The following is a 27,192-nucleotide window of genomic DNA, read 5'->3' on the forward strand; positions in this document are numbered from 1 at the left end:
ATAACGATACCACTAGAGCACAGTCATTAATTAATCATCGGATATTGGATGTCAAACATTTGGTAATTCTGACTCGCAGTCATCATAGGAAATCCGCTACATTTTTCCTAATGCACAAGGGATCTTTTATATGCACTTTCCCATAAATAGGAAAGTACAACGGCCTTTGACCAGTTCTGGCGCACTGGTTGGAACAAGAAAAAACACATCAGTTGAATGGATTCACCGATACCCAATCGTACACGTGGTTCAAACACAATGTCCAGATCGGGGTTAAGGAATTACATAGTCCGTTTACGTGAAACATTAACCAATGAAATTACATTATGTGAACCCCATTGGTCTCGCGTGGCAATTTAAGATTTTTTAAAAATTATTATTATTATTATTATATTATTAAAATAATGTTATTTGAGGTAGCATGGGTTTAAAATTTAATATGTTTTTTATATGAATTTTAACATTATTCATTATAGAATTACATATCAATTCATCGGTTTCCTTTTCACACAAACGAACTACATTTATATATAATACCAAGACAGAATTCTACGTAGTGCCCCCTCCCCCTCCCCCCCCCCCCCCCTCCCACACACACACATACACACAATGAGCTTTGGGTGGGAGCTGGTATTGGGGAGCGAACCAATTAGTCTGTCTACCAGCTGATGGCTTAACCACTGCGCAAACGAGGCCGGTCATATGTTTTATAATACCGAACTGATAATAAATACGATGAAAATGTAAGAGCATATGGGTAGATAATGACCCGCACCCCCGCACAGCTCCCAACTCTCAAATTAATACATTGCCTCCAAGCACATACCCATCCCCTATGACTCTGATGTCAGAATTACCAAATGTTTACAGTTGATATTTAACAGGCGATGATTAATATTTAAAGTTAAACAACTAAATCACATTGATTTATTAATCATGGCTATTGGAAAAGTTAAAATTTTGTTTTGTTTAACGACATCACTAGAGCACATTGCTTTATTAATAATCGATTATTGGATGTCATACATTTAGTAATTTTGACATATAGTCTTCAGATGAAACTCACTACTACATTTTTCCATTAACAGCACATACCACGGCCTTTGACCAGTTCTGGTGCACTGGTTGGGACGGGGAAATACATCGACTATTGGATGGCATACATTTAGTAATTTTTACATATAGTCTTCAAATGAAACTTACTACTACATTTTTCCATTTAACAGCACGTATCACGGCCTTTGATACACTGATGCACTGGTTGGGACGGGAAAAAACCCAATCAGAGAATGGGTCCACTGAGGAAGTTCGATCCTGTGATCAAAGTACCCCAGGCAAGCATTCTACCGACTGAGATCGTATCCCGTACCCGGTGATTAATAATCAATGTGCTCTAGTTGTGTCAGTTACACCCCCCACACACACTCTCCACCCCCCCCCCCCCCCCAACCCCCCAGCTGAAAATCAAAGTAATATATAGCTGGCCCCATAGTCGCTGTCATCTTCCGACCCATAGACCTATGCTGGCATAAATTCTCAATTTAGTGACACAAAGTAGTTTACAAATGTCGTGTACACATTGTAAATTGTTTTTACGTTAACGCGCCACATACCTAACTCATAAGTAATTTGTAGCAAGTGTGACTGAGATAATGACCTTGACCTTATTGGTAGTGTATTTTAGACTACGACACGTAGTTCAGAGGTATTAAGTATATCATTACTATATTAACATCGCATCTGCGTTGATTAGTAGCATGCGTGCAGTTCACACCTATGATTTGTGTCGTTTCTGCTCGACCTGACAATGCGATGATGTTGCCGACTCGGTCCAGCGCCAGAAGCAATGACTATGTAGGCTACATTGTGACAGGAACAAAAGTCGATGTTGGGTCATCGTCATATCTTGTATTGACGACTACTGTCAGATGGAAATGGCATCGTTATAAGCATCAGTAGACCGAATTAATTATTGATTATCCCCCCCCCCCTTGTATCATGAAAGTCGGTCTCTATAAATGTCGCACGGATAAACTGGCACAAATTTAAAGGGGCGTCATCCCGATCGCAGTATTTGACCGTGGTAACTCAGTCTGATGGCAGTGTTTTCATCATGTAATCAGATATAAATTTGTGCAAGGTCGTATTTAAAGGGAAGTTTAACGGCTCAGTGGGTAGGTGTAAGGCCACTACAACAACTTCTCAATCACCAACCATTAACAACTAACTATTAACCCACTGTCCTGGACACACATCCCATATAGCTGAAATGTGTGCCAAAGATATTGTGCTTTAACCTTAATTGAACATAAGCACGGAAATAAGTATAAACAAATGAATAGCAAATTACGTAATTGTCAAATGTTGCTTTTTAAATATGAAATAAGTTTTTGAAAGGAGTTATTTTATTTATATTATGTTTTATTATTGGCAGAAAGTGTTTGAATATGTTTATGAATGTATGTGATTGTGAGCTATGTCCTGGTACTCTTTTCATATACATCATCCATACATGACATTACATGTGTGTGTATTATATATCGGGCGCCCCCCCCCCCCCCCCCCCCCCCCCACCCCCACCAAAAAAAGAAAAGAAAAAAGAAGTGAAAAAGCTTAGTGAAATTTTATCTATTTTTGTTTATGGCATGGTAGTATTCATGGAGCATGAATTAAAGAATAAAATAAGAGAGAGAGAGATGGGAAGAAATCAGAAAATCAATTTCCTCATGAGAAAAAAGTGTTTGAGGGTAGTCTGTGAGTTTGATAGTGAACACATTGATCACCCTTTCAAGTAAACAAAAGCAGATAAAATTTCAGTTCACTTATGGTGTCACATATTTTGACTTACAATTGTGAATCTGTTGCTATTTTAACACTGTTTGATCTATGGGCCTAAACTTCACTGCAGATGGCTTATAACCATATATGGTTGTAAATATCAAAGTAAACAGTCCCCATACTTTATAAATAATTGTATATTTAGTAGCATTATCTTTTTAGGGGGTGACCCAATAATTGACTTGATTGATAAATTGATGGGTATCAGGGCATTCCCCCCCCCCCCCATTATTCCACCCCGATCATTTCCCCAGTAATTTTTCCCCATTATTAGTGGTAAAAATTACTAACACTACTATAGATCAAAAGAAACATTTTATATGAAACATTTTGTGTTTAGTGTTCCCTTTTTTCGCAACTTGCTCTCATAAGAAATAACACTGCAAGATATTTCTGCTTTACATAAATATATACCTCATAAATTAGCTTCGCTTTACTCCTGGTGGACTTAACGTTCTCCATGGTGGACTTAACATTCTCCGTGGTGGACTTAACGTTATCCATGGTGGACTTAACATTCTCCGTGGTGGACTTAACATTCTCCATGGTGGACATAATGTTCTCCATGGTGGACTTAACGTTCTCCATGGTGGACATAATGTTCTCCATGGTGGACTTAACATTCTCCATGGTGGACTTAACATTCTCTATGGTGTGTGTATCTAGAATATAATATTTCTAATGTCAGTATCCTGAGTACTGTACAGCTTCAGACTTCACACTAATTGCTTAGGTTGACATTAAAATTTAGCATTCTTGATTGTTGACTTCAAACATTGCTTTTCAGTAGATAATATCAAAAGTGCTAATCTAATTGTGTTCAGTGTAATTCAATGTAATTCCTTCACGGTTCTCAGCCCGGTACCAGCTCCAACCCAGCTCTCACTAACCACTAACCACTAACCAACTAACAACTAACCCACTGTCGTGGACAGACAGCCCAGATAGCTGAGGTGTGTGCCCATGACAGCATGCTTGAGGGGGAAAATATCTGGTGGGGGAGGACATGTCCAGGGGGAAATGCCCTAGAATCAAATTAATTAATGGATAAATAGATAAATATGTGATAGATAGAAGACAGATGGATGGAGATGGATGGATAGATTGATAGATATACTTATTACTTAATTAATTAATTATATCTCTATCTGTCTATTTATTTATATATTAGACATGTTATATTTGCTTTCAGAATCAGAATCAGTGTTTGGTTTGAATCTGTTCTTCAGTGAACCCATGTTGTCGAGACATGTAAAACATCAACATTGTCTGATCTTTTCTGTGCTCAGACACATTTTCAAAAGTCAGATTAAGACAATATTTACAAAGAGAGGACCAGTCAAACAATTCCCAACAACCGACAACCTACCAAGATGTACGTCTGCATTAAATGGAGCAATGGCCAAAAGAAAAGCACCTGAGGGAATCTTCACTAACCAACTTCAAACCAAGATGGCAGACATACGTGTGGTAAAAGACAGTTCTCCTGCATGTTGCATGGAAGCTGTGGTCAAGGCAGAGGCAGATGATGTGAAAATGGAAGGACAAGTGGCTAGTCAGGCATTGTGTAAACCTGCCAAATCTTCGGTGCTGCAGGATCCTTTGAGTTTTAACACTGACAATAATTCTAGTGTTTCAGACATCGTTGATGGTCAGAGGCTCTTTAACATTGAAGAGGTCCTTCCCACTGTTGATCCACTTTCCGTGAGTGATTCCAGTACCAAAATGTCTGCATCAGATACTGCTAGTGATGTTCATTCTTCTGAATCCTTGCAACCAATTTTTTCTTGTATAAAAGATTCAGGAAATATTGCAGGGAGACAGCAACAGCATTTCAGCGTGAAAGATACTGAAACAAATTTACCTGAACATTTTTCAGATAAAAATCTGAATTCAGCCTGTGAAAAAGGAATGGTGGGAACTTCCAAAGTTGTAGAAAAACATTTGGACAATGAGAAAGTAGTTTTACAAAAGAGAAAAGCTGAAGCTTGTGAGAACACTGTGATTACCAGAGCTAAATCTGCTTCCAATCCATCTAAACTACTTAAGACAGGAAGCATTGATAAGGATACTAAACACAGCATGACTACTGGACACAGCAAGGATACAGCAAGGATACACAATGTATCGGAAACAAAGCATACTGAATATAGCAAGGGTACAGAATACAGCAAGGGTTCTAGATACAGCACAAGTACTGAATATAGCAAAGATACAGGATATGGCAAAGGTGCTGGATATGGCAAAGGTACTGAATATAGCAAAGGTGCTGAATATGGCAAGGATAAATCTACAAAATGTATGGAAGGGAAACAACAACAGACTGGAATGTCTGTTGACCCTGTGGAATATGACAAAGCAGATAAAGTACAATCTGTTTTGAAGAAAAAAACAACAAACAAATCTACTAGACAAAATTTTTATTCTAACAAGATGGGTGCTTCAGATTCTACTAAGGTTCCTACTGATACCACTTCAAAAGCTGAAGGTAGCATTGCTTCAAGGCAAACAGTCTCTGCTCCGTCTAAGTCTGCAGCAGTAATTTCATCAAAGACTGCAGCTGGTTCTGTTTCAAAGCTGAAAACTCCTGCTGCATCTGCTACTAAGACTGAAGCTGTTGTTGCTAAGAAAGCATTTGATGAGTCTACATCAACTTACAATACTGCAGCATCACAGGCAATGACTACATCTAAGTCCAAGTGCAGTTCATCCAACAAAGCTGCAGCAGCGGCTGCTACAAACCCCGGAGCTGGGTCTGTCAACATACCCCCCACAAAATCGAAAAGCAGAAGTCGTGTCAAATCTGCAGGAGCTGATACTGCAAAAGGTGCTAAGGATTCTGAAAACCTAGGAGCTGTATCTGCTAAGAAACCCAAAAGGCGGGCTGATCCAAAAGTCAAAACTGGGCTTACATCTGCAGGACTGGATGTTTCTGCAGGAAATACGTTATCAAGTCCTAGTTCTGTGACTGGTTCTACTTCTAGAAATGAAGCTGTCACTACATCCGAGACTGCAGGAAGTAAATCACTCAAGTGTGGATCTACAACAACAAGTGCTTCACATGATGCTCAGTCTGGATGTGTTGCTGAATCAGATGCAAAATCTAAAGATGAGCACATAATATGCACTTCTAAACATGCCACTACCAAACCTGAAAAGGCTGCTTCAAGGGCTGTTTCTACTTCTGAATTTAAAAATTCTACATCTTCTGAACCCAGTGTTCTTAATTCTTCAAACTCCAGTTCTCTGCCATCCATACAGACAAATATACATTCAGGTGACCATTTAGTTACAAAGAAAAAAAGTAAATCAAGCATTTTGCCTCCTAAGCTTCTTGAAGAAGTAAAGGATACCATAAGAAAAAATGTTACAAATGTGGCCAGACAAGTCTTAGATTTGGAAGATGAATCTGGGGGGTCGACACTTGAGTGTGCAGCAAACCTGGTGCAGGGATCAGGGTCAGATTTATCAGAAGTTGGTATGGTAACCATGACAGATGAAAAGACAGTTAGCACAATGGCTGCAGATGATGAGAACTTCCAGATGTCTTTGCCTTTTGCCCAGACTGAACCGGATTCAGATGTTGATGGAGTTTATGACATTTCATCTTTGTTTTCAGGTAAGTAGAGAATTTATGAAAAGACGTACTTTACACTGTGAATAGAAAAATCACAAAAAGTATTTATAAAAAGAAAATGATTGTGTTTTTATTTTAGATGTGTACAAGTCTTAAGCATAAATGTACCTGCCTTAGTGGCATAGTGGCTAAGTCATCAAACTGGAGGCTGGTAGGTACTGGGTTCATATCTCTGTACTGGTTCCCACCCAGAGTGACTTTTACATGACTCAACGGGTAGGTGTTTGGCCACTACACCAACTTTCTGCCACTAACCACTAACCACTATCATCTAACCACTGACCCAATGTCCTGGATAGCAGAGGTGTGTGCTCAAGTCAGTATATATACTCTTCAAAAAAAGAAACGCAAAAGGGTACAAATGGGTTATAACTCCGATTTTATGTTTCCTACCGGTTCATGCTTTGTGAATATAAGGTCATTGCATGTCCCAAACACATTCCCACGGTTACATTCGATAAAACGCAGCTACTGTACAATAAAGTTCCAAAATGTGAATATTCGCAAAAACGCAGCCACGTGCAAACCATGTCACCACTGCACGTGCGTTGTCTGCACATGCAACATGAACACTGACAGTATAAAAGTGCAGGGTGTTCGCTTGCCTGGCCTCTGTATCTGGCTGACAGTTGACAATCCAGGACATGCCACGTCTCGGTGAACCGCAGAGAAACAATGCCATCGGCCGACTAGACGCAGGCGAATCCAGAACGGCCGTTGCCAGGGCATTCCATGTGTCCCCAAGCACCATCTCCAGACTGTGGGACCGTTACCAGCAACATGGATCAACACGTGACCTCCCTAGATCCGGTCGACCACGGGTCACTACCCCCGGGCAGGACCGCTACATCCGGGTACGCCACCTTCGGGAACGATTGACTACTGCCACCTCCACAGCCGCAGCAATACCAGGTTTGCGCAGGATATCCGACCAGACCGTACGGAACCGCCTACGTGAGGTAGGAATTCGTGCCAGACGTCCAGTTCGAGGTGTCATCTTAACACCACAACACCGTCGACTCCGACTGCAGTTGTGCCAGATTTATCGACAATGGCCTCAACTGCGATGGAGACAGGTGTGGTTCAGTGACGAGTCCCGATTTCTGCTCCGACGTCATGATGGAAGATGTCGCGTGTATAGGCGTCGTGGTGAACGTTATGCGGCAAACTGCGTGCAGGAAGTGGACAGATTCGGCGGGGGTAGTGTCATGGTGTGGGCAGCCATCTCACACACTGGCAGAACTGACCTGGTCCACATGCAGGGCAACCTGAATGCACAGGGCTACATTGACCAGATCCTCCGGCCACACATCGTTCCAGTTATGGCCAACGCAGTGTTCCAACTTGACAACGCCAGGCCTCACACAGCACGTCTCACAACGGCTTTCCTACAGAACAACAACATTAATGTCCTTCCTTGGCCATCGATATCACCGGATTTGAACCCAATTGAGCATCTATGGGACGAGTTGGACCGACGCCTCCGACAGCGACAACCACAGCCCCAGACCCTGCCCGAGCTGGCAGCAGCCTTGCAGGCCGAGTAGGCCACCATCCCCCGGGACGTCATCCGTACTCTGGTTGCTTCAATGGGCAGGCGGTGCCAGGCAGTTGTCAACACACGTGGAGGCCACACCCGGTATTGACTCCAGATGACCTTGACCTTGGTGGTGTGTCCTATCACTTACTCACAATGGACTAGAGTGAATTGTGAACAATCCTGCAACATTTGGTAATTATCGGACTCACCATTCAATAATTAAATCAATTCTCCAAATGTTACGACAATGTGGTTTTGCGTTTCTTCTTTTGAAGAGTATATAAGCACGGATATAAGTTGAAATGAATTGTCTTAGATCATTTAGTATACAGAGCTATTTAGGAAAGTTGTGAGTAAGGAATAAATACCTTTTGTAAAGTGTCATAGATCATTTAGTATACAGAGCTATTTAGGAAAGTTGTGAGTAAGGAATAAATACCTTTTGTAAAGTGTCAAAAGGCCAGGTGTCTAATTCACTAAACTCTTGCAACTTAGCGATCTCGCAGTGCAGTGGTAAAATACTTGCAAAGAGGATGCTTTGTTTTCTAGCAGAGCCTAAGACAGCTTTGTGAATTAGGCTCCAGGGCCATACCCAGTCTAAAATAAGAATATACTGCAGACCTCACCATGAAAAAAACCCTGAGGGGAGAGATTAATTGCTCCCCTATCTTAGATTCTGGGGAACCATTCAAGATATTACCATGTAGAACATTAAGCCATCTGTAGTACTTTTTACAGGCCTTCGGATTTCATGGTAACAATCGTTTCCAGTACCATGTTGGTAATGTGTCGGTAAAATCATGGAACTGAAATTTGGTTACCCATGATTATTATATTGAGTACGACTATTCAACAAAAATAATATAAACAGTTTCTGATGAGTTCCCATGATCACAAGTCATGGAACTGAAAAAGTGTTTCCTATGAAGTTTGAAATCCTATGGCCTGGGTTTTTTTTACTCACATGCTATGGGGAAGAAAAAATTGCTATCCTTGAACTATTTTCAGGGAAGTGATGGGGAGCTAGCGTGATACTACTGATAGCTCGCCTCAAACAGTAAAGTCTGTACAGGAGGTGGGCAGTGTGAACTTTGTGTGCGGACAAACCTCTTTATTCCACCTCCCCCTGCTCTCCCTCCCACTAGGAATACAACCCCTGCAATTGCCCATTATAATTCAGCAATGCTGTAGAACTTGCAGTGAAGTTTTTAATTCTTTAAAGCACTTTTTTGCTGTGGACTATATTCAATTTTTTTTCTCACAGCAATATTTTTTGCCCTTAACATCATCTTAACTGTTGGCAGGACCCTTAAGATAGCATATGATTATTTTAGCACAGTGGTGCACTAAATAGTTACAGAAATGTATTGTTTTTATGCTCATGCATGCTAAAATCCATATTATGCTTTTAAAACTTTCAGATAATTTTCATCATGAATATATTCTAAGTAAGCGAAGGGCAGGGAAGGCAGCTAAAAAGAGAACACAGAAGGAAGAACGAAAGAAGAAGAAATATTTGGAAGAGAAGGGCAAGGTTGTTGATGATGAAGAAAGAAAACCAATAAAAGCACAGCCCAATTACTTCATTGCTCTTCAGATAACAAATCCACAGGTACTGTTACCTCCCAGTCCATTGGAATGTCATCATTGATCGTCAGTTATATATAATACGTTTTTACCAGCCAATCAACTTAATTAAGCTGAGTTACAAGAAGTAATGACATGACAAATGAGAAGAAGGAAGGGAAATGTTTTACTTAGTATTTAACGATGCCCTCAACACATTTTATTTACGGTTATACGGCATCGGACATATGGTTAAGGACCACACACAGATATTGAGAGAGGAAACCCACTGTCACCACTTCATGGGCTACTCTTTTCGATTAGCAGCAAGGGATCTTTTATATGCACCATCCCACAGACAGGATAGTACATACTACAGCCTTTGTTACACCAGTTGTGGAGCACTGGTTGGAACAAGAAATAGCCCAATGGGCCCACCGACGGGAATCGATCCTAGATCGATTGCGCATCAGGCGAGCGCTGTACCACTGAGCTACATCCCGCCCCAACAAATGAGAGTGTAATGTCTCTACAGCTAGTACTAAACCAAATAACATCTGGCTGGGTCACAGTTCGAGTTTCAACAAATGAGAGTGTAATGTCTCTACAGCTAGTACTAAACCAAATAACATCTGGCTGGGTCACAGTTCGAGTTTCAACAAATGAGAGTGTAATGTCTCTACAGCTAGTACTAAACCAAATAACATCTGGCTGGGTCACAGTTCGAGTTTCAACAAATGAGAGTGTAATGTCTCTACAGCTAGTACTAAACCAAATAACATCTGGCTGGGTCACAGTTCGAGTTTCAACAAATGAGAGTGTAATGTCTCTACAGCTAGTACTAAACCAAATAACATCTGGCTGGGTCACAGTTCGAGTTTCAACAAATGAGAGTGTAATGTCTCTACAGCTAGTACTAAACCAAATAACATCTGGCTGGGTCACAGTTCGAGTTTCAACAAATGAGAGTGTAATGTCTCTACAGCTAGTACTAAACCAAATAACATCTGGCTGGGTCACAGTTCGAGTTTCAACAAATGAGAGTGTAATGTCTCTACAGCTAGTACTAAACCAAATAACATCTGGCTGGGTCACAGTTCGAGTTTCAACAAATGAGAGTGTAATGTCTCTACAGCTAGTACTAAACCAAATAACATCTGGCTGGGTCACAGTTCGAGGTGCACCCAACTTTTGACAGAGAGGTTATTGGTGATAAATGTGACAGTGTTTGTTGTGATAAAATGTTGCTTCATCTGACCAGTAAATTCCTGTAATTTAATTTGAACTAGTGACAATGTACCAACTACCAATGTGCTTGAAACATGCGTGTGGTCCTACTAAAAATAGCATGACAATTTTTGTGTGGAACTAGAGTAGTCATTGGTGCTACCTGTTATGTCTGAAATGAGCAGCTTAACCCCCAGTTGTTTTCTGATTTACTTAACAGTGAGGGGGTTGTAGTATTGATAAGTATGGTGTAGATCCCATTGTAGAGTAGCCCATTGTATGGCATAAGCCGGTTAGGTCCTTAACCATATAACCATAATTAAAATGTGTTGAGTACACTGTTAAATAAAACATTCCTTCCATACGTTTTCTCTCATTTTCTGGAGAGTCACAATCACAAGATGTCAAATAGCCAATAGCTGCTGATTAAACAGTGTGCTGGGGTGTTGCTAAACATTCCTTTCCTCAATGACACGACAACACTACCAGTGTGTGTGTTTGTTTTAACAAATTTCTCGTTCTAGCCAGTACACCACGACTGGTATATCAAGAGCTGTGGTATGTGCTGTCCTGTCTGTGGGATGATGCATATTAAAGATCCCTTGCTCTAATGGAAAAATGTAGCAGATTTCCTCTCTAAGACTATATATAAAAATTACCAAATGCTTGACATCTAATAGTCGATAATTAATAAATCAATGTGCTCTAGTGGTGTCATTAAACAAAACCTGTTTTTTAACAGATCAAGGAAAGACTGGCAGCTGTTCAAGAAACGATACTGGAAAAGAATGAACGCCTCGAGATGATCATGGTTGACATTTACACCGTGCACGTTACCCTGATGGTGATGTGTATACGGTCAAAAGATGACATGGCCAGGTTGGTCTTCTATAGTTCAGTGTCATGTTCAGGGCATTGTTGGTCTTCCATAGTTCAGTGTCATGTTCAAGGCATGGTTGGTCATTCATAGTTCAGTGTCATGTTCAGGACATTGTTGGTCTTCCATAGTTCAGTGTCATGTTCAGGACATTGTTGGTCTTCCATAGTTCAGTGTCACATTCAGGGCATTGTTGGTCTTCCATAGTTCAGTGTCATGTTCAGGACATTGTTGGTCTTCCATAGTTCAGTGGCATGTTCATTGTTGGGTTCAGTGTCGTGTTAAGGACATTGTTGGTCTTCCATTCCATAGTTCAGTAGTTCAGTGTCATTCAGGACATTGTTGGTCTTCCATAGTTCAGTGTCATGTTCAGGATACATAGTTCAGTGTCATGTTCAGGATATTGTTGGTCTTCCATCAGTTTCAGTGTCAGTGTCATTTTCACGTTAAGTGTCATATTCAGGACATTGTTGGTCTTCCATAGTTCAGTGTCATGTTCAGGACATTGTTGGTCTTCCATAGTTCAGTGGCACGTTCAGGACATTGTTGGTCTTTCATAGTTCAGTGTCATGTTCAGGATATTGTTGGTCTTCCATAGTTCAGTTTCATGTTCAGGATATTGTTGGTCTTCCATAGTCCAGTGTCATGTTCAGGACAGTGTTGGTTTTCCATAGTTCAGTGTCATGTTCAGGTCATTGTTGGTCTTCCATAGTTCAGTGTCATTTTCACGACATTGTTGATCTTCCATATTTCAGTGTCATATTCAGGACATTATTGGTCTTCCATAGTTCAGTGTCATGTTCAGGACAGTGATGGTCTTCCATAGTTCAGTGTCATGTTCAGGACATTGTTGGTCTTCCATAGTTCAATGTCATGTTCAGGACATTGTCGGTTTCCATAATTCAGTGTTACATTAAAGACATTGTCAGTCTTCCATAGTTCAGTGTCATGTTCAGGACTGTGAGTGCTCACAAACATTTAGATTGATTTTAAACATCAATGGCCAAATTTACAAAACCTGTTTTTCTTAGACACAGGTGTTTAAGCATTGTGAATGTAAGTAGTTGCAGGCGTGTAAGACATAAACAAGCTTTGTAAATTCGGCCCTTTTTGTCTTATCACGTTCATTTAATGTTAGGTGCTAAAACCGGTCTAATGAGAAACTGAGAGCACTCTTCCACTTGAACATGCTTGCTGTGTGTATAGTTGGGGTTTTTCTGTATTTTGTAGTATATATAATATATATATATATAAACTGTTCCATTACCAATATATAAAGACAAATTATAATAATAAAGATTTTTTTTTTTTAAAAGTGACTCAAGTGAATACCGATCTGATGTTTGTTTCCCATGATGCCAGTGGCTTCGCAATGCTGGAGACAATCAATGTCCATTTATAATCATGTCTCCTTTTATAGACGTTTGTTTGTTTTGTTTAACGAGACTAGAGCACATTGATTTATTAATCATCGGCTGTTGGACATTTGGTCATTTTGACATATAGTCTCAGAGAGGAAATATGCTACATTTTTCCATTAGTAGCAAGGGATCTTTTATATGCACCATCCTACAAACAGGATAGCACATATCATGGCTTTTGATATACCAGTCATGGTGCACTGCCTTTTATGAAGTTGTCAGAAGGAAGGAATGTTTTAAATAATGACACTTCTCAACACGCTTTTAATTATGGTTATATGGCACTGGACATGTGGTTGAGGACCACACAAATAATGAGGACACCTGCAGCTGCCATACAATGGGTTACTCTTTCCAGTCGGCAACAAGGGATGTTTTATATGCACCATCCCACAGAACAGTTGGTACATACCACGGCCTTTGTTATACCAATTGTGGAGAACTGGCTGGAATAGGAAAGAGAGTTGTCGGCTTTCTAAAGATAATTTAAGAATTTATTTTTCAATTAAAGGGACAGACCCTAGTTTCAACCCGTGAAAATTGACACTAAATTTAGTTAATCTACAAACCTGTAACACATTTGGATAAAGTTACAACTGAGTGAAACATGAGTCTGTGATTTTGAAATGGTGAAATACCCTCTAAAAATAGACTAAAACTTGATGATGGCATAACTGTTACTTCTCAGACGCATGTGCATTTTTAAAAATAGGAGAAATGAATTTTGTGATATTAAAAATACCATGATGACCAAACACACTTCGAATGTATGAAAATTTATAATCTAAACCATAAGATCTAAGTAAAGTATGATTTCAGTTATAAAAAATGGCTATAATAGTAACAAAAATATGCCTTAGTGTTTAAAAACTAGAGTATGTCCCTTTAATATCATTTAAGGTCCATTATTTGCACCAGTCTCAGTGAAGCAATCAGATCTAAGGCTGGTAGGTACTAGGTTCACATCCCGATACCGGCTCCCACCCAGAGTGAGTTTAACAACTCAATGGTTAGGTGTAAGGCTGACTATACTGGCCTATCTCTCACTAATCACTAACAACTAACCATTAACCCACTGTTCTGGGAGCTGTGTGTTTGAATCTCAATTGAATATATGCACGGAAATGAATGAATGAATGAATGAATGAATGAATGAATGAATGAACAGTGGAGTAGCGTGGATGGGGCCATTGGGGTGGTTGCTCTGGGTGCAAAATTCTGGACTGGTGGAAGGGACTCGGGGAGTGCTAACGGTCCACTGGTTAGGGGGTGCAATACTTGCCTTGCACCAAGTGTTGGCAACCCACGCTATGCCACTGTGAATGAATGAATGAATGAATGAATGAATGAATGAATGAATGAATGAATGAATAAACATGCATTTGTTATTTCCTAAATTATTTCCAGGGTTTTAACTAATCTAAACTGACTAGGGAACCAGTAATAAAAATAAAAAAAAAATAATTTTTAAAAATTAATGGAGCAAAATGTATTGGCACTTTTTCCACCTGCCACGTGGTAAGTACAGCCCTGTTTTCCTTATTACTGTAAATTAAGCCAAACTTTTGCATTTTTGTAGAGCACATCTTGCCTTGAACCAATGTGGCAGCATTCTGAAGTCGACATACGAGTCACGGTTACTGGAGCTGAATCTTTGTGGACTTGGCACGTTTAAGAATCAGGTTGTTTTTGCAAAGATCAGCCCAGGTCCTGCTCTAGAAGAAATGGAGAGCATTGCAGGTGAATGACGTTCAAGGGCATTTTATTTTAAAGATATTTCTTATTTAATATCCAGTTATGCTTTATAGGTGCTGTCTTGGCCAGAACAGATGTTAGTGGTTACACTGTCAGTGTACTGGGCCATTAAAACTCATTCTGGGTTGGAGCTTGTACTGTTGGGTTAAACTACAGTGAAACCTCTCAAAACAGAACCCTCTGTAAACCGGACGTTATTCCTGGTCCCTTTTTAAATATCTGTACAGAAGAGAACCTCTGTAAACTGGATACCTCTTAAACCAGACTTTTTACTTGGACCCAAACATGTCCAGTTTAGAGGAGTTTCACTGTACTTGAGGATAATCTTAAGTACCTGTATTAACCCTTTAACAATCTTATCCGTTTGGCTAGTATAGTGAAATAAACCCGGAAAGTAAGGGTTAACAATTTACCTGTATTTACTCTGACATCAAGAGTATACTCAAGTAATATATATGGTGGTATTGTCCTTTCACAAGGATGTGATAGTCTACATACTAAAAATATATCAAACATAAAGTTATAGTATAATGTTAGGTATTATACAGTATGTATTATATTACTTAATATCTGTGATACTTATATTTTTACAGCCCTTTACACTGTTATACCAAAACATGTAATTAATAAATTAAATAAACGTGTCCATGCTGGTATACATTCATCTGTCAATCCATCCATGCAGCCATCCATTCATCCATCCATTCATCCATCCATCCATCCATCCACCCATCCATCCATTCATCCATCCATCCATCCATCCATCCATCCACCCATCCATCCATCCATGCAGCCAGCAATCCATTCATCCATGCATCCATCCATCCATGTAATTATTCATCCATCCATGTAGCCATCCATCCATTCATCCATCCATCCATCCATCCACCCATGCATCCATCCATCCATCCAGCCATCCATCCATCCATCCATCCATGCATCAATCCATCCATCCATCCATCCATCCATGCAGCCATCCAGCCAGTCAGCCAGTCGGCCATCCATCCATTCATCCATTCATGCATGCATGCACCCATCCATTCATTCATTCATGCATCAATCCATCCATCCATCCATTCATCCATCCATCCATGCATGCATCCATCCATCCATCCATCCATCCATCCATCCATCCATCCATCCATTCATTCATTCATTCATTCATTCATGCATGTATCTATTCATCCATCTATCCATCCATCCATCCATGCATGCATCCATGTATTCATCCATCCATCCATTCATGCAGCCATCCATCCATCCATTCATGCAGCCATCCATCAATCCATCCATCCATCCATCCATTCATGCAGCCATCCAGCCAGTCAGCCATTCATCCATCCATCCAGTCATCCATTCATGCATGTATGCACCCATCCATTCATTCATTCATGCATCTATTCATCCATCCATCCATCCATCCAGCCAGCCAGCCAGCCATCCATCCATCCATGCAGCCATCAGCCAGTCGGCCATCCATCCATCCATCCACTCATGCATCAATCCATCCATCCATCCATCCATGCAGCCATCCAGCCAGTCAGCCATTCATTCATTCATTCATTCATTCATTCATTCATTCATTCATTCATTCATTCATGCATTCATGCATCCATGCATCCATCCATCCATCCATTCATTCATTCATTCATTCATTCATTTAGTAACTGAAGATTTGCCAGGTTGTTTGGAGTAGTGGGGACAATCTCTAGTGAAGGGGGCACCGTCTTTCATCGTGGGAGGGGAGCACAAGCAATATTTTTTTAATCTTTATTTAGAGTAGAACAAAAAACTTACATTTTTGTCCTTAAGTGGGTGTGATAGGGTCCTCATCTCCTCCTCCCCCCCCCCCCCACCCCCCGGTTCCTATGGGCCTGTGTTATTAATTAATTAATTCCTTCATTCTGTACTATGTAATTACTGGTACTTCTTAATTAATTGTAGCAACTTCTTAATTAACTGTTGTCATTAGGTTTGTTTCTGTTACTGCTATTTATCAGTCGTTAAGATATGTGTTTTTATAGCAGCTGCGAAATGTCTGTTTGTAACTATGGCTCTGTTTACCAACACACAATTATATAATGCTATGAACATGTAACAGGACAGTATATATAACATCTATATGTAACAGTTGGGTGTTGGCTAAAACGTGGTCTTACTAGCTGAAAAATGAAGGTGTTATTGGATGGAAGAGACAGCAGCTTTCTCAGTAGGTTAATGTTTGATGTTTTTGTTTGCTCTTCTATTTTAATTAATATAACATGTACTTAGGCATAAACAAAAATTGTGTGTTTGTGGAAAACCGACCGTAAATTTTTTTTGGGGGGGGGGGGGGGGGTTTGGTAGAGTGAAAATGTAGTAAACTTCGGGGTTTTTTTTTTTTTTTTTTTTTTTTAACCTGACCTACCCTACTTAATTGTTTTTGGCATGTTCCCCTATTTGCATTATAAGTATTGTTTTAATATGTTTTATTATGTTTTATCTGTTTTCATTATTAGAATCTGTTCGTCGACTAATGAATGAACATTCAGTGCTTGAGACAGACAAAAGACCATTCAACCCTCACATCACCCTCATGAAAATGTCAAAAGCCAATTACTGGTTCAGGAAGAACGGTAACTTAATATTGAACATCATTATATCATGTCATTATTCCTACTTTAAAATAAATTAATTTTCACACTTGAGTACATTATGTAAGACTGAACTTTTATTCTTACTATATTTAAAATACCTTAGGCAGAATTAGACTTTATGAAAAGCTTATAACTGAAAATATTATATTATGCAGGATTAGTCTTTCTTGTTACAATTTAACCTATGTTATGCTGAATTGTACTTCATTATAGTATCCGTAAGTGAACCAATTGGGCTTTCTCCCATCCCAACCAGTATCCTATGTCAGAGTACAACGTACCAATAACTCAGTGAGTTATAAACATATAATTTATAGGTTTCAATTTTTTCAGTATAAGAGACATTTTTATTATACTGAATTTCTTTCTCACAAATAAGAATATATTGATATGTCAATATTCCTTATTGAGCATACCACGTGGACCCATGGTTGATCCTCGTCACTAAACTGTGATCCTGTGATTGATCCACCTCACTAAACAATGATCATGTGTTTGGTCCTCTTCACTAAACAATGATCCTGTGATTGATCCCCCTCACTAAACAGTGATCCTGTGATTGATCCCTCTCACTAAACAGTGATCCTGTGATTGACCCACCTCACTAAACAGTGATCCTGTGATTGATCACCCTCACTAAACAGTGATCTTGTGATTGATCACCCTCACTAAACAGTGATTCTGTGATTGACCCACCTCACTAAACAGTGATCCTGTGATTGATCACCCTCACTAAACAGTGATCTTGTGATTGATCACCCTCACTAAACAGTGATTTTGTGATTGATCCTCCTCACTAAACAGTGATCCTTTGATCCCGTAATTGATTGTCCTCACTAAACAGTGATCCTGTGAATAATCCTCTTCACTAAACAGTGATCTTGTGACCCTGTGATTGATCCTCCTCACTAAGAAGTGATCCTGTGATTGATCCTCTTCACTAAACTGTGATCCTGTGATTGATCTCCCTCACTAAACAGTGATCCTGTGATTGATCCCCTCTCACTAAACAGTGATCCTGTGATTGACCACCCTCACTAAACAGTGATCCTGTGATTGATCCACCTCACTAAACAATGATCCTGTGATTGATCCCCCTCACTAAACAGTTATTGATCCCCCTCACTAAACAATGATCCTGTGATTGATCCCTCACTAAACAGTTATTGATCCCCCTCACTAAACAATGATCCTGTGATTGACCACCCTCACTAAACAATGATCCTGTGATTGATCCCCCTCACTAAACAGTTATTGATCCCCCTCACTAAACAATGATCCTGTGATTGATCCCCCTCACTAAACAGTTATTGATCCCCCTCACTAAACAATGATCCTGTGATTGATCCACCTCACTAAACAGTGATCCTGTCATTGATCGCCCTCACTAAATAGTGATCCTGTGATTGATCGCCCTCACTAAACAGTGATCCTGTGATTGATCCACCTCACTAAACAGTGATCCTGTGATTGACCACCCTTACTAAACAGTTATCATGTGATTGATCGCCCTCACTAAACTGTGATCCTGTGATTGATCCCCCTCACTAAACAGTGATTCTGTTATTGATCCCCTCTCACTAAACAGTGATCCTGTGATTGACCACCCTCACTAAACAGTGATCCTGTGATTGATCGCCCTCACTAAACTGTGATCCTGTGATTGATCCCCCTCGCTAACCAGTGATCCTGTGATTGATCCCCTCTCACTAAACAGTGATCCTGTGATTGATCCCCCTCACTAAACAGTGATCCTGTGATTGACCCCCTTCACTAAACAGTGATCCTGTGACTGATCATCCTCACTAAACAGTGATCCTGTGATTGACCACCCTCACTAAACAGTGATCCTGTGATTGACCATCCTCACTAAACAGTGATCCTGTGATTGATCTGTGATTGATCCACCTCACTAAACAGTGATCCTGTGATTTATCCACCTCACTAAATTGTGATTCTGTGATTGATCAACCTCACTAAACTATGATCCTGTGATTGATCGCCTTCACTAAACAGTGATCATGTGATTGATCGCCCTCACTAAACTGTGATCCTGTGATTGATCCCCCTCACTAAACAGTGATTCTGTGATTGATCCCCTCTCACTAAACAGTGATCCTGTGATTGACCACCCTCACTAAACAGTGATCCTGTGATTGATCGCCCTCACTAAACTGTGATCCTGTGATTGATCCCCCTCGCTAACCAGTGATCCTGTGATTGATCCCCTCTCACTAAACAGTGATCCTGTGATTGATCCCCCTCACTAAACAGTGATCCTGTGATTGACCCCCTTCACTAAACAGTGATCCTGTGACTGAACATCCTCACTAAACAGTGATCCTGTGATTGACCACCCTCACTAAACAGTAATCCTGTGATTGATCCACCTCACTAAACAGTGATCCTGTGATTTATCCACCTCACTAAATTGTGATTCTGTGATTGATCAACCTCACTAAACTATGATCCTGTGATTGATCGCCTTCACTAAACAGTGATCCTGTGATTGACCATCCTCACTAAACAATGATCCTGTAATTGATCCACCTCACTAAACTGTGATCCTGTGATTGATCGCCCTCACTAAACAGTGATCCTGTGATTGATCACCCTCACTAAACAGTGATTCTGTGATTGACCCACCTCACTAAACAGTGATCCTGTGATTGATCACCCTCACTAAACAGTGATCTTGTGATTGATCACCCTCACTAAACAGTGATTTTGTGATTGATCCTCCTCACTAAACAGTGATCCTTTGATCCCGTAATTGATTGTCCTCACTAAACAGTGATCCTGTGAATAATCCTCTTCACTAAACAGTGATCTTGTGATCCTGTGATTGATCCTCCTCACTAAGAAGTGATCCTGTGATTGATCCTCTTCACTAAACTGTGATCCTGTGATTGATCTCCCTCACTAAACAGTGATCCTGTGATTGATCCCCTCTCACTAAACAGTGATCCTGTGATTGACCACCCTCACTAAACTGTGATCCTGTGATTGATCCACCTCACTAAACAATGATCCTGTGATTGATCCCCCTCACTAAACAGTTATTGATCCCCCTCACTAAACAATGATCCTGTGATTGATCCCTCACTAAACAGTTATTGATCCCCCTCACTAAACAATGATCCTGTGATTGACCACCCTCACTAAACAATGATCCTGTGATTGATCCCCCTCACTAAACAGTTATTGATCCCCCTCACTAAACAATGATCCTGTGATTGATCCCCCTCACTAAACAGTTATTGATCCCCCTCACTAAACAATGATCCTGTGATTGATCCACCTCACTAAACAGTGATCCTGTCATTGATCGCCCTCACTAAATAGTGATCCTGTGATTGATCGCCCTCACTAAACAGTGATCCTGTGATTGATCCATCTCACTAAACAGTGATCCTGTGATTGACCACCCTTACTAAACAGTTATCATGTGATTGATCGCCCTCACTAAACTGTGATCCTGTGATTGATCCCCCTCACTAAACAGTGATTCTGTGATTGATCCCCTCTCACTAAACAGTGATCCTGTGATTGACCACCCTCACTAAACAGTGATCCTGTGATTGATCGCCCTCACTAAACTGTGATCCTGTGATTGATCCCCCTCGCTAAACAGTGATCCTGTGATTGATCCCCTCTCACTAAACAGTGATCCTGTGATTGATCCCCCTCACTAAACAGTGATCCTGTGATTGACCCCCTTCACTAAACAGTGATCCTGTGACTGATCATCCTCACTAAACAGTGATCCTGTGATTGACCACCCTCACTAAACAGTGATCCTGTGATTGACCATCCTCACTAAACAGTGATCCTGTGATTGATCTGTGATTGATCCACCTCACTAAACAGTGATCCTGTGATTTATCCACCTCACTAAATTGTGATTCTGTGATTGATCAACCTCACTAAACTATGATCCTGTGATTGATCGCCTTCACTAAACAGTGATCCTGTGATTGAGCATCCTCACTAAACAATGATCCTGTGATTGATCCACCTCACTAAACAGTGATCCTGTGATTGACCACCCTTACTAAACAGTGATCATGTGATTGATCGCCCTCACTAAACTGATCCTGTGATTGATCCCCCTCACTAAACAGTGATTCTGTGATTGATCCCCTCTCACTAAACAGTGATCCTGTGATTGACCACCCTCACTAAACAGTGATCCTGTGATTGATCGCCCTCACTAAACTGTGATCCTGTGATTGATCCCCCTCGCTAACCAGTGATCTTGTGATTGATCCCCTCTCACTAAACAGTGATCCTGTGATTGATCCCCCTCACTAAACAGTGATCCTGTGATTGACCCCCTTCACTAAACAGTGATCCTGTGACTGATCATCCTCACTAAACAGTGATCCTGTGATTGACCACCCTCACTAAACAGTAATCCTGTGATTGATCCACCTCACTAAACAGTGATCCTGTGATTTATCCACCTCACTAAATTGTGATTCTGTGATTGATCAACCTCACTAAACTATGATCCTGTGATTGATCGCCTTCACTAAACAGTGATCCTGTGATTGACCATCCTCACTAAACAATGATCCTGTGATTGATCCACCTCACTAAACTGTGATCCTGTGATTGATCGCCCTCACTAAACAGTGATCCTGTGATTGATCATCCTCACTAAACAGTGATCATGTGATTGATCCACCTCACTAAACTGTGATCCTGTGATTGATCCACCTCACTAAACTGTGATCCTGTGATTGATCGCCCTCACTAATAGACCATGTGGTCCTGATCCACCATACCAAATGGACTGCGTGGTGGTATGATCAGTAATGAATCCTGTCGAGTTACATTCATTCCAGCCAGTGCTCTTCTGCCTGTTTGTAATGCTCCTTTACTACTAATGAATGAATGAATGGTGGAAGCAGGTTTCTTCTACAACCCTCTAAACTGTCAGAATGACAACTGATGATTTAAACAAAGTGCTGGGGTGTCATTACTCGAACACTACTTTTATTTCATCTCTCTGTGAGACTTAGTATTGGTCACCCATCTCAGTGTATATGTTCATTTTGTTTCAGTTGCCAAACACATTGATCCAGATTTGTATAAGGATTTCCTGACAGAAGATTTTGGATGCCAAGAAGTGACCAAACTGCAGCTCTGTTCCATGGCACGGACATCAAGATCAGGATATTACCAAATAGAACATGTGGTATAAAACATGTTGTGTGTTTGGACAGTATAAGATTTTGGTAAATATAAGATTGGGATATTACCAAATAGAACATGTATGGTATTTTGGAAGTATAAGATTGGGATATTACCAAATACAACATGTAGTGTATTTTGGAAGTATAAGATTGGGATATTACCAAAGAGAACATGTTGTGTATTTTGTTAAGTATAAGATAGGGATATTACCTAAGAGAACATGTTGTGTATTTTGGTAAGTATAAGATAAGGATATTACCTAAGAGAACATGTGTATTTTGGTAAGTATAAGATTGGGATAGTACCAAATAGAACATGTTGTGTATTTTGGTAAGTATAAGATTGGGATAGTACCAAATAGAACATGTAGTGTATTTTGGTAAGTATAATTAAGCCCGCTTTCCATTAACATGATTGTGCGTGCCATTTATCGCATGTCTTTCAGAATACAAAAATGTTCTTTTCCATATATATCTGCATTTATAAAATTTGATGTCATTGAAGTGTATGTCTTTTAAGCCTCTAGTAAACACTTTGTGTTATGACATCACCATACCCCACATTTTCACTGATGCAATTTGACCAATATTAGATTTTGTTTTTGTAGGTTTGTTTATTTGGTTTAAGAACAAAATAGAAATGACAGGTTGCATTTAACTTTATAAACATAAATGAGACAATTATTTTGAAAACATACATAACGCTTGACAAACATCCTCTCCCTCCCCTATAAGTTTTATAACATGCCACGATACCCCCTACCCCTAGAATGTTACATAACTGTTGAAAGGCCCCTTTATATTTACCACATGGCCTGTTCATTTATTCATTCATTCATTTATTTATTTATATTTGTTATCATGCTTCTGTTCAATTCAGAGTCCAAGCTTCCATATATGCAGGTACACAGCTGCATACCACATGAGATTACAATTTTTTTATTTATTAGAATATATGGGTGGTGGAGTGGGTACAGCCAATAGCATTTTATTCCATCACGGAAAAAGCCTGTGTACCACCGGAAAATCCCAAGCTAGGCCCCTGCAATTGAGGTTTAAGCATGCTGTCAGTGATAGCAATAAGCATGCTGTCAGTGATAGAAATAAGCATAATGTTTCACTAGTCTACTGGACAAGTACATCTAGAAATCTACTTATCCACCAATATTTTCATTTGTCAAAGTAAGCGGTTAGTTTTACTGAAGTGCAAGGACATTGTTTTTGATTGCTCAAAATAAAACAGCATTATAAATTTGTACTTGTCCCCAGGACAACCACTGAGGTACATTTTGCTTGTCCGAGCAGACTTTCACTTGTCAGGACAAACGGATAAGTGCTTATTTCGAATGCTGGCTGTCCTAGGCACACACCTCAGCTATCTGGGCTGTCTTTCGAAGACAGAGAGTTCGTGGTTATTTTCTTAGTGATTAGTGAGAGAGAAATCTGTGTAGTTGAATTGTTAAACTCACTTTAGGTGGGAGCCGGTACCGGGATGCGAACCCAGTACCTACCAGCCTGAAATCTGGTGGCTTAACTAGGCCACTGAGACCGGTCCTGTTAATTAGTAGTAATATGTAGATGTAGTTCAAACACACTGTCCTGAGTAGAAAGCTTAGCTGTCTGGTCTGCCTAGGACAGAGATTGATGGTCAGTAAGCGAGAAGTTTGTGTATTGCCTATGAGAATATTTCCGGTGCCATGATTATTCATCCATTTTAACTTATCCTTATGAAGCTGAGAACAGAAGTTTTATTGACTCTATTGAGTGAGAATAATTTGATGTAGTGATCTTAAACCTGTCTTAAACCTGTCTGCAAGATCAAATAAGATCTCATGATATTGACTGTTTTTCAGTCGCTCACCAGTCCAACCAAAGGGGACTATAGGTTTTATATCTGTCTGTCCGTCTGTCCCACATATAGCTTTCCAGACTGTTTTGCAGTGTCTCAGTATATTGAGGTATTGTGTATAGCTTTATCACATACAGTAAGAGATCAAGTTTGACTTTCATAGGGATTTACCCATGACAGACTAGTAAAACGTCATTTTACGACATGCCAGGGAGGGAGATATTTTTTGTTTTCAAGTTGACCCCATGGCTATTTGCAGAAAATTTTGGTGTAAAAAATTTGACTTATAGGTGAAGATATACGGTACTTATTTTTAACAAAGTTTTGGCCCGTTGAACTTAGGAGACATGAAATTTTCCTGGTAGGGGACATATGAATTGCTTTGGCAGTACTCTCAGAATGTGTGTTATCTTTTAATTATTACAATTTCAGGGCCACATAATCATGACAACAGCACAAAAACAAAGAGAACCCTCCAGAAGAATGACAACACTGTCGCGGAGAAAGACTTACAGGAACAGAGTAGGAAAATAGTCGACTTCAGTCTTCACGCAGCTGTCTGTCGGCTCAAATGGGAATCAGAGGAGACAACTGACCAACCGTCTCAGCAGGAGGCTAGTGCTAGTACAGGGAATGATGTCAGTATGGTGGAAAATGAAGCATCAGAAGGTGAAGTTGAAACCAGAAAACTGGATGATGGTAAAGCACAGATAACAGATAGGATCGAAGCTTTAGGAGATGCAGTGGCAAAGTCTTGCTTAGAGGAAGCATTTAGCGAGATGAAGCATCAACGAGATCGTGAAATTATAGTTACAGAAAATGACAACTTGTGTAAAACAGGTGAAGAGAGATTGTCTCACAACATGCAGTCTGAGAATGATGGATGTGATCAGATGAAAGGGCAACAAGAGTTAAATATGATGGAAAAACAAGAATTAAAGACAGTCGAAAAACAAGAGTTAAATACATTGAAAAATAACAAGAGTTAAATAGAGTGAAAAACCCAGAAAGAGTTAAATATGGTTTGAAAACAATAAGAGTTAAGGATGGTGTAAGACCAATAAGAGTTAAAGATGGTGTAAGACCAATAAGAGTTAAAGATGGTGTAAGACCAATAAGAGTTAAATATGGTGTAAGACCAATAAGAGTTAAAGATGGTGTAAGACCAATAAAAGTTAAATATGGTGTAAAAACAAGTAAACTTTGGTGGAGTCTTGCCTTTCAGTCTTCTGTGATTAAAGATAAAGAGGAAACAAACTGACTCAGGATAGATTATGTACACTTTACCATCTTTTAACGATTCATTTACTGTGTATAATTTCACAACCAGTAACCTACGTGTGTATTATTTTGTTTGTGATTGTTTTGTTGCAAAATGAACACTAATAAATTAAACAAATTTGTACAAAAGTTTTTCAAGTGATTAGTGTATATATTACCTTTGTATGTGTACTTCTGGCAGTTTCTTTTCAAATGGTGGCTTTTGGAATGTGTGTATTTGGGCTAAAATTGTTTTGTTTCCAGTAAACAAATCTTTGACATTCTATGCAATCTAGTAAATTATTCTTTCAAATCATTGTTACACTTGTGCTATACTGTTTGTAAGTAAATTATTACATTTTTAGGTCTCCAAGATCTATTCTAATCATTATTATTCTAATTAATATAATTATTATTATTATTATTATTATTATTTTTATTATTATTTATTATTATTCCAACTCACTCTTTGCTTGCATATATTTCGAAGCCTATTCGGCCAAAACTTGTGACATTTTTGTGGGACATGACATTTTTGTCTAATGGGCATAAAAAAGTGGGTCTATTTTCTGCACATGTTTTGTGTTCTCATAAAATTAAAACATATGGTTTTAGGGGATATGTTACTATTCTGTCAAAATTTAAGTCATTACACCTTGAAATTTTCATATATAAATATATTGTTATATTTCTGGAATGTCAAAAAAAAATCATAGGTCACAGGACAAAATATTGATCCACAGGCCATAAAGTGAATGGGTGTATGATTCACAATGCTGTTTCGTTTTTCCAATAACTAGTCAAACCCTTCATGCTTTATAAGAAACAATTAGTGGATATTGCTTAAAATTAAATCCAGCAGACACACAAGTACATATCTTCGGTTCTAAAGCAGTTTTAAATACATTAGAACTAAAGAAAAAAAAAGACATTTTAAAACATTTACTATTTGCTTTACAATTGAATACAAGTGTCTAATAGTCATTATACTTTTTGTAATTTTTGCACAGATATTAAAAATGAACTGTTATAAATGAAATTGTTTGTTCACTTTTGTTGTAAAAACAGCTTCACTGGAATGATCGACGATATTCTTTAAAAAATTAACAGTACAAATAACATTATTTTCTGTTAAAAAGTTCCATCATTGGTGTAGGTGAGGATTGGTTGGAGAGGGGGGGGTGTCAGTATTCACCTGGGCCCCGTTCCACGAAGCGATCTTAGCACTAAGATCACCTTAGTGCATAAGGTAGCTATGCACTTAAGGTGATCTTAGGGCTAAGATCGCTTTGTGGAACGGGGCCCAGATGTCCCAACAGATTTACTTTTTTACGAACTAAAGTGGCTAAAAATTAACAGAAGAGTTGAATATCAAAAAGCCATTC

At 39.5% G+C, this 27,192-nt stretch overlaps 1 protein-coding gene across 2 annotated transcripts; it reads left to right on the forward strand.

The window, feature by feature from the left end:
- The first annotated feature begins 1,654 nt into the window (after window positions 1-1,654).
- LOC121376087 lies at window positions 1,655-26,841 on the forward strand. 2 transcript variants are annotated; one of them, XM_041503866.1, is made up of 8 exons: window positions 1,655-1,854; window positions 4,031-6,457; window positions 9,437-9,627; window positions 11,551-11,687; window positions 14,686-14,846; window positions 17,360-17,476; window positions 22,567-22,705; window positions 24,975-26,841. In XM_041503866.1, the coding sequence occupies exons 2-8, from the start codon at window positions 4,075-4,077 to the stop codon at window positions 25,534-25,536; spliced, it is 3,690 nt and encodes a 1,229-aa protein (XP_041359800.1). In that variant the 5' UTR covers window positions 1,655-1,854; window positions 4,031-4,074; the 3' UTR covers window positions 25,537-26,841. The 2 variants fall into 2 exon arrangements, with proteins under 2 accessions (XP_041359800.1, XP_041359801.1); XM_041503867.1 differs by having other exon boundaries at window positions 1,676-1,705.
- The last annotated feature ends 351 nt before the right edge of the window (window positions 26,842-27,192 follow it).

This window comes from Gigantopelta aegis, chromosome 6 (genome assembly GCF_016097555.1).
Source record: "Gigantopelta aegis isolate Gae_Host chromosome 6, Gae_host_genome, whole genome shotgun sequence".
Lineage (NCBI taxonomy): Eukaryota > Metazoa > Mollusca > Gastropoda > Neomphalida > Peltospiridae > Gigantopelta > Gigantopelta aegis.

Excerpts from the sequence above, each read along its gene's own strand:
- LOC121376087 (XM_041503866.1), top strand. The coding sequence starts at position 4,075 with ATGTTGTCGAGACATGTAAAACATCAACATTGTCTGATCTTTTCTGTG. Across the intron at positions 11,688-14,685 it reads TCAAAAGATGACATGGCCAG|AGCACATCTTGCCTTGAACC; the intron begins GTTGGTCTTCTA and ends GCATTTTTGTAG. Across the intron at positions 17,477-22,566 it reads TTACTGGTTCAGGAAGAACG|TTGCCAAACACATTGATCCA; the intron begins GTAACTTAATAT and ends ATTTTGTTTCAG.